Below are 14,702 nucleotides of genomic sequence, written 5' to 3' on the forward strand. Positions count from 1 at the left end.
TCTAATTAAAATCAGGCAGGAAATAGCTGGGCTTACGTAATTAAAACCAGGAGAGGAAAACAATTATCTTATATCACAAATCACGATATTCCAGACCTTATCCATTCTCCTATCAATATATATTGATACTGTTGAATAGAGGAAGGGAGCGCTGCCGTGGTCCTTTGTTTGTTGAACTTAATACAGCTGCTCGTTGGCGAGGTTTAATCATGTTGAACTGAATACAGGTGCTCGTTGGCGAGGTTTAAATAATCATAACATAAAAGAAGAGGATCCAAGGCACTCTGTTCCAGTGAGGTGAAAAAAAGCCTTTTTTATTTAAGAGTTAAGGCATGGCAAAGAACATTACAAAAAGAAGGACCAGCGCGTTTCGGCACTCAGCCTTCGTCAGGGTCCCATGTATATTATATTATATTGATACTGTATTTGTATTGATCAGCCCTAATGTGGCAGTGAAAGAGATATAGCAACATCATTATGTATCTATATCAGTGCTACTCAACACTGTGGGCTGCATGCATCCCCATGCTTTGCCCACCCATTTAGGCCTGACGTCGAAATAAAAAAAACGTTCGCTCTGAAAGAATATATATACCTATTAAAAGATTTGTGCCGCATTTTTACGATTTTTCAAAAATAGCAGACCTACAAGTTCATAGCGCGCCACTCGGTGGCGCGCTATGAACTTGTAGATCTGCTATTTTTCACTAGCTAAAGAATGACATAATGCTAGAAACACCAAAAGGGGTTCCCGCCCAAAATGTGTTAATCTGCTTCCCGTCATGGTCATACCAATAAAAATATAATTAGTTATTTTCATTGTTTTTAACCAGATTGTAGGTATTGTATTGTTTGTTCCAAGATAAAGGGATATGGCCTGATGTCAGCTGAGTATTAACCACTTACTTATTTATTCACCTGTGGTATTGATCATTATTATGGTCTCTTCATATAGTGAATGAAGCTTCATTTGGTAACTTCATCATTAATCACAATGTTTTTGTTCATTGAGATTTGGCTTTATAGATGGAAATGTGGCTTTTTACTCCTTTTTTTTTTACTCTCTTTTTTTAGACTAGTCGTGTAGTGTACAAAATATTACTGACATTTTTAGCTTGCGGCCCTTGAACCTCTGGAATTTTGCTGAGTGGCCCCTGAGCCATCTTAGGTTGAGTAGCCCTGATCTATTATATTCAAGTTGTGTCACCTTTTGACTTTGAAACTATTACCATAGGGTTTGTATTCATTATTCAACCAGGTAAATGAAGAACAATTACTTTCAATAACAGCCTATTAGAGCTGTTTATATGCACAAGATGTGCAAGTGTTAATTAGAAGTCTGTTTATGTATGTTTTAACTCCAGTAAGCAGATCAAGTCGCAAACTAGTTTTGTCGTACAGGTGAGTTTACAAGGAGAATATACCTGATTCTCCCTGCATCAGCTACTGTGATGTCCATACCGAATAAGAATGAACATGACATGACAGTACTGTCATCCTCCATTTGCATAAATCAGTTTTACCTTCTGACAATCTGTGCAATCTGCATAGACAGATAGCTCACCTGTCCGTCAAACCTCCGCTAGCCATGATGTGCTGCCTTCCAGTGGTGACTGCTCAGAAATGATGATGACTGCAATGCAGCCAAACAAGAGGGTGGAGAAAGCAATCAAGGGGCAGGGCATCAGAGTGTAAGGGAGGGGTACGTGTTATCTTCCAGATCTCGCTATCCATTTGTCTGCTTAAATTCCTAGCACGTTTCCTGTTCTCTACGTTTGGTTGTGAATCGATACAAAACAATCAACATCGGTGGGGAAAATGCCGATTGAATTTAATGACGAAACCATGTATGCTGAAGAACAGTCAATAGACAGAAATGAATGATACTACATAACTGGTTTTATTTGGCTGCAATTGTTACCTGATCATTGACATCTCCCATTCCAGAGGACCTGAATTTTTTTTTTGACACATTGATCAATTGAAAAATAAGAATTCCCATTAAGTCGTTACCGTTACCCAACAACTATTTATTGTTGCGTCAACAGGTGATTGTTTGTTCGCAAAATACAGCCGAGAAGAATCCAAAGAAAAAGCCAAGTGAATGTAGCGTGCTTTTATCAGAGCGGAAACCCAAACCAAACCTGAGTGGAGGATGCTGGGAGTAAAACTCATGTACATGTCGGCAGTGGATGGGACTAAAAAGAATGAACTCAGTAACTAGAACGCATTGGAGAGCTTGAAGCCATGCAGGTAACAGAATATAGCCTTCATCAAATAACAATCACACATGCTTTTTCCAAAATCAAACATGCATCAGAGGGGTAGAGAAGTGTAAATACTAAAACATTTTAGCAATACAAATTTCTTTGATGTTTTGCAGCGTTAGATAATATTTTTAGAGCATTTTAAATACTTTTTCCAGCGATTTCATTTTTATTTAAAATTGATTGTTAGAAGCAAACAACGCATAATAAATGAAACAGAAATAAAATCATTAAAAAAATAAGATCTAATATCGTAGCATGGATCTGCCTTGGTGCTGCCAATGCGAGTCACGAAAAAACCACAAGCAAGTTTCAGTCACTACTACTAATCTGAAAAGCGTTTGTAAACGGTCAATCATTGCAAGCGCAGACGGGGTTGTCACAAGGCTGTGCAGTGCAGCTGGTTCACAGTGGTCACGGAAGTTCAACCTCTCATCTCCATTTACAAGCCACCTCGCTAAGGCCTGACATACTGTGTCGCTGTAACCCACTTGGAGATATTTGTGGAAAGGTAACTTTTTGTGTTGACTATATCCTCTCAGAACAATTATAAAGCAATTCTCTTTTTTTTTTAATTAGTTCAATTTTTTTTTCTTTTTAGAAAATAAACTAACAAAATCATGCAACTAACATTTCTTTTTTTCTTTCTGAAACAAAACAAAATGGTGCTCTTGGATTTATTCAGTAGTGCTGGTTGGGTTCGGCTGGGGTCGGATCTGGGTGGTCGGAACGGTGGTTTGTGATCGATGGTGGTGAGTTCAGCTCAAGGGTATTTATCTCTTTAGGCACTGCCGTCCTGTTTGAGGCGCTGACTGCGCGCCTTGTACACCTCGATCAGTAAATCTTTGACGTACTGGATCTCCCTCTCCACTGACTCAGCCTTGTCGCGTAGCTCTCTGTTCTGTCCCTCCAGCCCGTGAAGCTCCTCCTCCAGAGTGTCAAGCTCCGCCCTCTTACGCAGTCTGTACCTGCATGGGACAAAATGCAGGGTTGGTTTGTGGGTTGGTTTTACATTGTGTTGCCTTGCATCTGTAATACTGTTGTGAGGGAAAATGCGATATATATACAGCATTTTTCATGGTTTATTATTTCAGAGTGCAGAGACAGGAAACACATGAAATAGCTAAATGAGGAGGAAACATAGGATAAGACGGGAGTCGGATTTGAACGTGGGCCTCGTCGATCACACAGGGAGACAACGCGGCCGCGTCGCGAGCTGGTAGATCGGCGATTCTCATTACTTCTTGAGATTATTATTATTTTCTTAATCATGGAATTTCTTAGATTTATTTGTTTTAAAATTAATACAATTATTTTGCAGTATTTTCAAAAACAATCTTTAGATTTTCTTTTAAATGTATAGGAAATGAAAATGGGATTTTTACTTGAGTCGTGACCCCAAACAAATGGCCCATGACCCACAAATGGGTCCCGAACCACTGTTTGGGATACAGTGTTCTAGATAATAATAATAATAATAATATATAATAATAATAATCTGAATTTGTATTGCACATTTTAAAACAAAGTTACAAATCTCTTATAACACATAGAATGTGCTGTCTTAACCCTGAACATGATATACCATATCAATATTATCACAAATATATATATACACATTCAAAAAATATTTTCTCCGATATCCAAACTATTTACTTTTCATTTATGAATTATTATAAATATATCATTTTTCTGTATGGGAGTTTAACCTGAAAATATACCATGGTGCTTACATTGCATTACATTACATTACATCAGTGAGGCTGATGATTTATTCACAGATTTGTTTTTATCTCTCTTTCAATCTAGGAACTGAGAAGCTTAAACATTAAAGAGATGCTTATATCCTTATATTAAAGGGTAAAGACATGATTAAAATACATGGGCAAACACATGTGTTCCACATAAACACTGAGAGAACTAAACAGCCTTCCAATAATGTTTAGGTGGGGCAGTATCTGGCAGGGTGCAACGGGACTTTCCATGGCTCTTTACTGTCGGCAGGACATTACATCTGAAGAACCATTCAATAGCACGTCACTCTGAACATCACAGCTATCCAAATATAGACATCAGCTTTTTGCTTATGTAACAAAATGGTTGTGCACACACAAGTCATGGCTCCAAATATTTTCGAGTTTTCGAGAGAATCATTAACTTAATTTATTATGAGCATTATCAATATTTGTATGGCATTATTATTACTATATTATAACCAATAATATTTTATGAGTGTCTTATAAATATTCTGTATATAGGCCCATGTAATAATATAGTATTAATTACTAACATATTAATACTAATGTTTTTTTAATTCATGAAACACTTTTTTTTACAAAGTATGTTGTTTAGCTTATTCTAATGCTGAAATCAAATCAGTTCAGTTTAGTTTAGTTTATTTTGGTCATAGAATTGAACATTGAATGCATTGATTACATTTCATTATAACTTAGTATTTAGACCAAAAAAGGTATAGGCTGAAGCCAGTGGCTTATTTTGCCTATCCTTTTCTTTTTGCTGAGGTTTGCGTGATCTGCGCAAAAGGACAGTTAACCCATTTTGGGCGGGAACCCCTTTTGGTGTTTTAAACATTATGTTATAATTTAGCTATTGAAAAAATAGCAGATCTACAAGCTCATAGCGCGCCACTACGAGCTTGTAGGTCTGCTATTTTTGAAAAATCGTGAAAATATTTATTTCAGAAAACTGGAGGATTTAGGATTTTTTTTAATTTTGAGGTCAGGCCTAAATGGGTCAAATAATAAGGGACAATATCGGTGGCACCCAACTGTATTTACACCTACATGAGAGCAAGAGGCAGTGAGGAGGAGGAGACAGAAGTCAAGCAGTACCTGTGAGCAGCAGTCTTGTTCTGGTCCCTCTTCTTCTGCTTCCTCTCCCCAGTGTGGGCGACTTCCAGGGGTACAGCCCCTCCCACCAAACCTGTCTTGAGGGAGCAGTGCTCGTCCTTTAATAGCCTCTGTGCCGGGCGGTGGTGGATCGAGGCGCCTACCAGCGGTCCCTCGCTCTCCCCTCTGGTGGACAGACATTCATAGCTTTGGTCTGCAAGGCATTCTGGATAGAGGTAGTGTCCGTGGTGGGGCTCAACAGCTTGTGCTTGTGAGGGCTGGTCGAGGTCTCCTATAAAGCTATGATAAGGCTCTGTGCTGGCCATGGTCTGGTGAAAGTAGCTTTCACTGCCCACCATCGTGTCGTGGGGAACACTTCCCGAAAGTCCTCCTACTACATCCTTGCTGCAGTGCAGGACCTCAAGCCCTGGACTGTCGTAACTTCCATTAACCTTCGCGTTGTGCGCCAACTGTCCCTCTCGCTTGTGGTGGCTGTCGTAGGAGCCACTGAGGCAAAAGCCTCGAGCGATCTCTTCGCTGCAAAACATTCCTTCCGAGAAACAGTAGCTCTCCTCTTCCTTCAACGATAAAGCACATTCTCTGACCTTCTTTACACTACCAATGCTGTTCTTATTCACTGTTTTCAAAGTGGAGTAGTGGTTCACAGACAGCTCTGTGCTCCCTGAGTAACTTCCCCTGGAGCCCCATGTATCAAGTCCCATTTCTTCCCCGACTTTCACAGCGTCGCTGATAAGTCTTCGTCCGTTGTTGTGATGATAGCGGTGGTGATGGTGATGGTGGTAGTTGTACGGGGCGGGTCGTGCCAGCTTGCTCCTGCCGATGGGACCGCCACAGAAGCTCGCCAGGTCCAGCTCCCCTGTCGCCAAGGAAACAACCACGGGGGCGGCTTCCGATTGACCGGTCCCATATGAAGAGTAGGGTAACTGGTGGTAATAAGACTGGGCGCCCATGGCTTGGGCGCCCTTGTCACATTTTGCCGATCTCTCTAATTTGGCCGTGGTGGCCGTGGACTCAGAGCGGAAATAGTCCTCCAGCTGAGCCAGCTCCTCCTGCAGCAGAGAGGTCATGACCTCCAGGTCGGTGGGCACCTTGACATCCTGTTCCAGTGGCGAGGGCGGGAGGGATGAGCTCGGAGAGGACTCGGCCGTCGATGATACAAACGAGGACAAGTCAACTTTTTCCGTCATCCAATCCGTGTGACCATCACCTGCAATGAATGAAAGGAAAATGGATTAAAATGTAAATAAAAACTAATTAGGTTATAAATCGTTATTGTGTAAAAACAAATATTTTTTTCTTTCATTCAGGCAAAAAAAGGCACTTTTGATGATTCAGGAAAAAATTATCTCACACGCCGTATAAAACTGTAAAAAAACAATAATAGAAATAAAAAGTAAAATAAGCTAATAAGGTTTCATGAAGTATTAAGTCAAAACATCCGAATCGGACTAACCGATCATCTGAAAATGATTGAACAGCATCGTCTGCACTGGTTATATATCCTTTAGTTGTACTCACTGTACGACATTAGCTCCCGCTCTGCACTGCGGCTCCGACCTCCGAATGTGGAAAAATAAAAAGGCGTTGTGTCGAAACTCACCAATTAAGTGCTGCCTCTCTGCTGGCTCCGCCCTCCTCCTGTGCCGTGATTGGTCGGGGCTAGCCTGTCGGAGAGAGGGAATGCTGAGGTCGCCTGTTGTGGAAGTGGGAGTGGGAATTTTCGTGTGAAGGATCGATGCTGCCGACATTGGCGCCGGCGTCGCTTCTTTTTCGGCTGAAATGCTGAAAAGCGCAAACTGCAGTGCAAGAGTTCGGGCGGCACGTCGCTGAGGACAGAATTGTTGGAAGACCTGAAGACCTGTTGAAAATAATAGGAAAAACATAATAAATTAATTCATTTAACAGTTTTGAATTTTCACCAAAAGCTGAAATGCAAAAAAAATATTGATTTATTTTTATTCAAAAGTAATTTTTTTCTAAAAGTATTAAAATTATAAAAATGTGTTTTAAATGTCTAAGGTCATCATTACACTGTTTATCTTTACTTCACTGCACTCTTTGAAACTACATTCTTATTACAGCATGATTTACAATAATAGTGGCTTGAAATATCTTTAGATTTAGGTTAAAATAGCAAACATAATATCAAAACAATTAAAACTGTAATACAAATACATTCATAAAAGTAATTTATATTACAATAAATTATATTATTTCTTTAATATCTGTCTCTGTGGGAACGTTTATAATGTTCAGGTTAAATGAAAACAACATATCTCCTCTAAGAGAAAAAGTTACATATTGTTAACTTTAATATAGTGTAGACTGAATGAAATATAGTATCAGTGAGCAAAACGACCTCCCATAACATCCACAAGAGTTTATTTACTGCTTTATTAAGTAAAAATCACTTTCCAGAGACCATGGTAATTATTCTCAAAACTTTCCAATGTCCCCATAATAGAAATATTCACTTACCCCATAATTTCTGAGTAGCCTTGTTTCTTGAGAGTGCGTTGCAGAGATGCAAAGCACAAAAACACCCTTCTGATGATAATGGTCACAATTTAAAAAGCCATATTATTTCCTTGCAACTCAAGGATCCTACATGGAGTGCTATTTAGGCGAATACAGTTGGCAGACAAAGTTTTAAATCCGCTACTTCTTCAGCAACTCCTAATGCCGGACCGCATCACCACAATACAGATCCATGCGCAGTTTACAGAGTTCATGCTTCCAGTTACGTCATGAACCAATGGGACTTTCCGATTATCAAGAGACTTTTCCAAGTTCACTGCTATACAACGGCCAAATATACTATCCCGAAAAACAACCTCTTCTTGTCCTGCCAATATGAAGCCTACAGGAGATCCCCCTTTCGAGCTTTCCGTATGACAAGCGTGTCAAAAGTGCTCAGGCTCAAAATGACACGAATCAACAGTTCGGCAACACATGCGTGCATCTGTGACGCACTACTTTCTCTTGCGCCGTGGAGGAAGGACACATGGTTGCGGTTGGAAGGTGTAACTTTAGTTGCAGTCCTGTTGCATCAGATCCGCAGGGGATTCGCTGAATGCTGTAACAATGTAGCCACATCATTGGTTTAACCGGGGCTAAGTTTTCTATTGGTTTAAAATCAATCATACAATCATTGGTCATTATTGCTGGTTTCAAAATGATGGGTTGTACATTGTAAGTCTGAGGTCAATAAGCCCGTGTCCCAGAGCGCCCGCCTGTAGAGAGTGCAGATAAATGAGGCGTGAAGCAAGTTCTCTGCCTGCTCTCACAGACTGCTGTAGTGCATGCAATGCAACTTTTGAGTTACATGATAACACTGTTTAAAATAAATGTAGCACAATATTCACCAGGGAAATTAATTTAAGAAAATGCTAATTGTAAAAATATATGGAATAGAATTTAGGTCTTGAGTCATATCGTTCTGTGTAAGTATGGATTTGTTACCTACTACGTGTGTGTGTGTGTGTGTGTGTGTGTGTGTGTGTGTGTGTGTGTGTGTGTGTGTGTGTGTGTGTGTGTGTGTGTGTTAATGTGTTTACTCACCTATCACCACCATTCCTGATGTGCGTAGGTGTGTTTCTCTATAGGGACCGAGTGGACCATATATTTTGACAGCAAGGAAGAGACACATGACACACACACACATGCACAACACCGGTTTGGACGTGTGGGGTTTTATGCAAACTTAAGTTTTTGTTTACATTCAACTTCTCACCCAAATCTATGAGATACTCAACAAAGTGCTGGAAAGTGCACCACCTCTTCCCTCCACCTCTTCCCTCTCTTTCCTGTCTGACTCGGTGGCACTCTGAATGATAGGCCCACTTACTGGTAGGCTAATATGAAGAAAAACAACTCAGTTCACTTCATGGGGCTTCAGTCCAATGGTGGCTCTTCTACAGGTGAAGAGTGACAATGTCCTGGACCGGAAGTTGGCTGCGGCAGAATGCACTGGACTCAGGCAACAGCCCAGCTTTAATGATCTTAAATCCCTTCATTTTAGATCGTTTTTTAGTAATAGTAGGCCTATACTCTCTACTTACTGGTAGGCTAATATGAAGAAAAACAATAACAAATAACAAAAAATAAAATGATGCATCTACACATCAGAAGGTGAACCACTTCATTCATTCAGTGGCTAATATGCAATATGAGTAGCCAGCCTATACAGATTCCCTCTCTCAGTTAGACCAGAGCCATAGAGTAAGACAGAGTAACGACAACTCTGGCTCTTCTACAGGCGAAGAGTGACAATAATGTCCTGGACCGGAAGTTGGCAGAATGCACTGGACTCCGGACTCCGGCAACAGCCCAGCCCAGCTTTAATAAATCCCTTTATTTTAGATCTTTAGTAGAATAGATTTTTAGTAATAGTACAACATAAACATTACAGCGACTTTAGTTGTCAATGTACAATACGTTGAAAATAATGTATTTCAAACTCCAGCTTGTCACTCTCCAGGCTGCATGAACAGCGCTCGAGCACTCAGTTTTCTGCCCCCTCAATGTCGTTCTCTGTCTTACTCTATGGCTCTGAGTTAGACATACAATTTTATCCAATCAGAAGAGTGAACTCATAGGATAAACAAGTGAGATTGGCAGTGATGAAACAAAATGAGCAGGCAGAATCTGAGCTGGAATTGGATATTTAAACTGATAAATAATCTTATATGCGTTTCTCTGTTCTCTGGATAACATTGGAATGGTATCCCAACCTGAAAATGCAGTTTCTGTCTACAGAGCTGGAGACAGAGACACCTGTTACTGTTAATATTCAGTGATTTCACTTAATTCAAATATCACTTTTTTTGTTTTGTTGTGATAATCCTCTGTGCTGACATTATAAGGAGTTCCCCCCTGTCCCCAGTTAACCCCTGGGGTAAAAAAAAACATAGGTTTAGTTTTTGGCTATAGGTGGCCCAGCCTTCATCCAATCAGGATAGAGAGGGGCCTTCCGCCAATCATGATCGAGCGGGGGCAGGCCTTGGTGTGCGTGCTCTTGGCCTGTTGCGTGTCCCCCCCACTGTAGTGCGTGCATGTGCACATCTTGTTACCGGGTCAGACCTGGGGGTTTTCCAAATCACCCAAATCACTGAATGCTCCTTTAACTCTAAAATCCAGGACTCTCTGAAACTGGACAAGCTGGTCTCTATAAAGTAATTTAAGGCACTACAACACATAGCGACTGTACTTGTTTTTTGTGGGCCCAGTGTATTACCATTATGATGTTCTTTTTAATATTGCTCTTTACCTTTTGTAAAATTGTGTTTTTTGTATGTGTGATCAGATTGCAAGAGAGATCATTATGCTCTCAACGGTCTTCCATGATTAAATAAAGGTCAATACAACTCTGAGAGTTACAAATCTGGATACTGTAAATTTTACTGTGCAGCACCAACAACTCATTCGAGTTTCAAACAATACTACTGTTATATACTGACTGAGTAGGATGCAACTGAAATAAATGTGCTGTGTCAGACTGTTGAGACTGAAGGGAGCACATAGAAGTAGCCTATATCCGACTTGAAGTAAACTTTTAAGTGACACTTTCACAGCAATACTATAGTATAGGTATAGGCCCTTTCAACAGTGGTGGGAAAAGTACTCAATTGTTTTACTTAAGTAAATATATCAATACTGTGATATTGAAATACTTTGTTACAAGTAAAAGTCCAGAATTCAAAATATACTTATACTATAAAGTAAAAAAGTACAAAATTATTTGTCATCAAAATATACTAAAGTACTCAATTTACAGAATGTCCCATTTCAAGTTTTCAAATGTATAAAAAACATTTTGAAAATAGCAGATATACAAGCTCACAATGCGTCGCCTGCATGGGACATGTGAGCTTGTAGATCGCCTATTTTCAAATGGCTGAAATGTATATATAATAGGGCTGAAGTGGTTAATGTATGTTTTGTAATAATAATACAAATCTACAAACTAACTAGTAACTTTTCAGATACATTTAGTGGAGTAAAATTACAATATTTGGATCCAAGATGTAGTGGAGTAGAAGTAAAAGTATTGTAAATTGGAAATACAAATACCTCAAAGTTGTACTTAAGTACAGTACTTAAGTAAATGTACTACTTAATACTCTAGTTGAGTGCATGCAGTGTTGAGGATTTACAAAATAAATACAACGGGTGATTTTGTTGAAGTATTTATTAGTTCTAGCTGTGTTTGAAGTTGTATCAAGACTGGTTACAATCACCCTGGGCAAGACCTACGCTGAAAAGACTATCAGCGGAAGTTGCAGGATTTTAGCAGAAGTATCGCCCAAGGAAATGACGTTGATGCTTTACAAATCAGTTTACATTCTCCGCGAATGAAACAAGTGGTCGGGAAAATATCGTATCCGGGGTAAATACATCTGACGGATGTTCCGGAGGATACATCCGCCGATAGCTTCTCTGCCTTACGTTGTGACCAGGCTTTTCTTTTCGCAGATAAGTAAGCCTGGGACCGAGGCTAGGTTACAATCAGACACAAATGGCACATAACTGAAATGTGTGCAATAATCAGTGCAGACACTACTGTAGGTCAGGGGTATTCAACTAAGATTAGGCAGGGGGCCACAATTGTAAAATGACTTGAAGTCATGGGCCACAAGACCAAAAACCACAGAAATTAACAAAATGTTCATGGTTAACCAAATGTTTTGTTGTGTGCTTATAGGTCCGATAGGACAAACAATGGACATTATGGTAACTTATAGGGCCTTATACTGCATTTATGCATTTTGATTTTGATGTTTGAAAGCATAATTTGTCCTTTATAATGCACAAGCTATTGTGAATAGCTAGATATTAAGGAAATAGGAAAATAGGATATTTCACGGCTCACTGTTTGCATGTCCATAAGAATTCTGTAAGAATGAAAGGTTTTTTGAGCACCTGGCTAATAACAGCACAATTAAGCTCTTATGGTGTTTTTGAAGTGGATGGAAGAAGGAAGATGGAAGACAAAATCAAAAACAAAGTCATCTCAAAACGAATCCACAAGCTAATGGATGAGAGGGAACATAGGGCTGAGGGAACATAGGCCCCAATTATTTATTTGGTTGTGAATGGACATGCATCCACTTAAGACTTAGAAATAATTTAGTTACAAATGGATGGTTTGTGATGGATGAACTGCACTCAGAGCTTTATGTTGAAGTGCCACTATTCAGCTTTTGCCAAGCTACAGTACATGGTGAAATACATTTCTGAAGCTACATTATTCGGAAAGCAATGAGAAGTAGAGAATAGTAGACAACATTTCTGTCTGTTTTGTTGTACTATAAAATGTCTTTATACTTTATACTTTTGATACTTTAAATCCAATTTAACACCAGATGCTTTTCCTATGTACATATGAAGTGAACCTTTCTGATGGGTAACCTGCTCAACAAAGATTACATTTACCCGCATTTGGGTTCTTGTAGCAGTCTTGACTGCAAATGCTGGTGGGTTTTAATTTTGGTTTCTAAGTGAGTCACTAACATTCCTCCATTCTAAATAGTAGCCTATCGTTGCTGTCCAGAAGAAACCACCTATTAAACTCTTTTTTTTCTTCTTTTTTGAGTGGTGCAACCACTCCTATAGACAGCTATGTGTGTCTCTGGCTGGCTGGCTGGCTGTGTCCGTCCCTGGCTGGCTGGGTCTGTCCGAGCACGAAAATGGTGTTTGGTTTGTTTGCACAACCAAGTGTCACTGTTGTGCAGCCTAACACACACACACACACACACACACACACACACACACACACACACACACACACACACACACACACACACACACACACACACACACACACACACACACACACACACACACACACACACACACACACACACACACAAACTCTGTCATTTTTTTAACCATTTCGGACGCGGCCCGACTCGCCGGAACCGGGCCGCCCCCCCCTGGGCGTGTTCCTGGGGGTCTGGATGTTCCAGGGACCCCCGGGGACCCCCACACGGTAACTCTGTCATTTCTCAACCGTTTCGGACGAGGGGCGGCTCCGGCTCGCCGGCACCCTGGCCACGTTCTTGTGGGTCTGGAACTTCCGGGGACCCCCCCTGGGCCCCCCACACCACTCACTTCACACGGGTGTGATTTCTTTATTATAAATCAGTGCTATTGAACACCCTTTACTTCTGTGTGTTGGTTAAAAGATATTGAACCAATTATTAAAAAGTGCTTCAGAGAAAACCCCCTAAGTCCACCTGAGCTGGATGTTCTTTCATTTCCTGAAACATGAACATTTTGGAGTTTCTTCCAGACAGCAGAGTTATGTTTTATTCCTATTGGTTGATGGTTGATCAACCGTTCTCTACATCCTCTACAACCAGACATATTTTTAAGTGGTGCAACCACTTCCTTAAGTGACTATGTGTGTGTGTGTGGGTGGGTGGCTGGCTGGCTGGGTGCGTCTGAGCACGAAAACAGCATGTTTTTCACCACCTGTGCGCAACCTAACACACACACAAACACACGCACATATTAACTGTATATATGGTGATTTCGGGTGTGCCAGTACAGTACAGTACAGTACAGTACAGTGACAGTACAGTACAGGGGAGGGTACAGTAGAGGGACCCCCACACAGTAACTCTGTCATTTCTCAACCGTTTCGGACGCGGGGCGGCTCGCCGGAATCGGGCCGCTCATGTGGGTCTGGAACCCCCCCCCCCCCCCCGGGGACCCCCACACGGAGTTGCACCACTTACTTCACACGGGTGTGATTTTACATTGGAATATGGAATGTCTTCCAGCCCAGAGGCCACAAGAAAGCTCAGCTGAGCCAGATTTGGCCCGTGGGCCGCCAGTTGAATATTACTGCACTAGGTATAGTAATGCAACAATACTAAGATATAATGTGACAACAATAATTGACTCTGAAACAACAATGGGGTTTCGGCCCGGTTCAAGTAAACTGTTCCAAAAGCAGAGTGCTTTTCAACAGAGTCCTGCTGTTCTTCATTCTAGCCGATTCATTCATTTGATTGATATTGATATTTTACTTTAAATAGTTTTAATAATTATTTATTTATGCCCACTGAGCAATTTTCGAATTTTCGAATTTTTTTAGACTGTCTAAATGACCGTAAAAATGGGGTCAAAATAGTCTAAAAATGAAAGTTTTTTAGCAGTCTAGGCTTAGATTAGACGTTGAAACAACGTCGTTTCAACGTCTATATATAGACGGTCTACATTTAGACCTTGATTAGCCTGGCTAATCAAGGTCTAAATGTAGACCGTCTATATATAGACGTTGAAACGACGTTGTTTAATTAGATTAGACGTTGTTTCAACCAATTTTTTAGCCATTTAGACGTCTATTAGACTACAAAAATGCTCAGTGGGTGGGGTTTTCATGTTTTATAAATCAGTCAATAACACACAGACACAAAACAGGTGCATCATCCATTCACAGTGACACAATCTCAACATAAAATGAAAGATAGGCCTACAAAAACAAGGTAGTAATTTAAATTTTAGTCATGGAGAATGCCTTGTATTTAATTTTCTACAGATGCATAAAATGCCGCAC

The 14,702-nt window shown here is 40.4% G+C and overlaps 1 protein-coding gene across 1 annotated transcript; it reads right to left on the reverse strand.

Annotated features, from left to right (window-relative positions):
- Positions 1–2,413: 2,413 nt before the first annotated feature.
- atf5b (activating transcription factor 5b) lies at positions 2,414–7,895 on the reverse strand. The gene is made up of 4 exons (XM_079513527.1): positions 7,616–7,895; positions 6,738–6,995; positions 5,120–6,344; positions 2,414–3,235 (listed from the first exon to the last, which is right to left on the reverse strand). The coding sequence occupies exons 2-4, from the start codon at positions 6,883–6,885 to the stop codon at positions 3,049–3,051; spliced, it is 1,560 nt and encodes a 519-aa protein (XP_079369653.1). The 5' UTR covers positions 6,886–6,995; positions 7,616–7,895; the 3' UTR covers positions 2,414–3,048.
- Between the last annotated feature and the right edge of the window lie 6,807 nt (positions 7,896–14,702).

This window comes from Electrona antarctica (assembly GCF_951216825.1).
Source record: "Electrona antarctica genome assembly, chromosome: 11".
Classification (NCBI taxonomy): domain Eukaryota; kingdom Metazoa; phylum Chordata; class Actinopteri; order Myctophiformes; family Myctophidae; genus Electrona; species Electrona antarctica.

What these genes read in the sequence shown, in the direction of transcription:
- atf5b (XM_079513527.1), bottom strand. Translation starts at nt 6,885, where the DNA reads ATGTCGGCAGCATCGATCCTTCACACGAAAATTCCCACTCCCACTTCC. An exon ending in AGAGAGGCAGCACTTAATTG is followed by an intron (nt 6,345 to 6,737) that starts GTGAGTTTCGAC and finishes CATTCATTGCAG; the next exon opens with GTGATGGTCACACGGATTGG. An exon ending in AACAAGACTGCTGCTCACAG is followed by an intron (nt 3,236 to 5,119) that starts GTACTGCTTGAC and finishes TGTCCCATGCAG; the next exon opens with GTACAGACTGCGTAAGAGGG.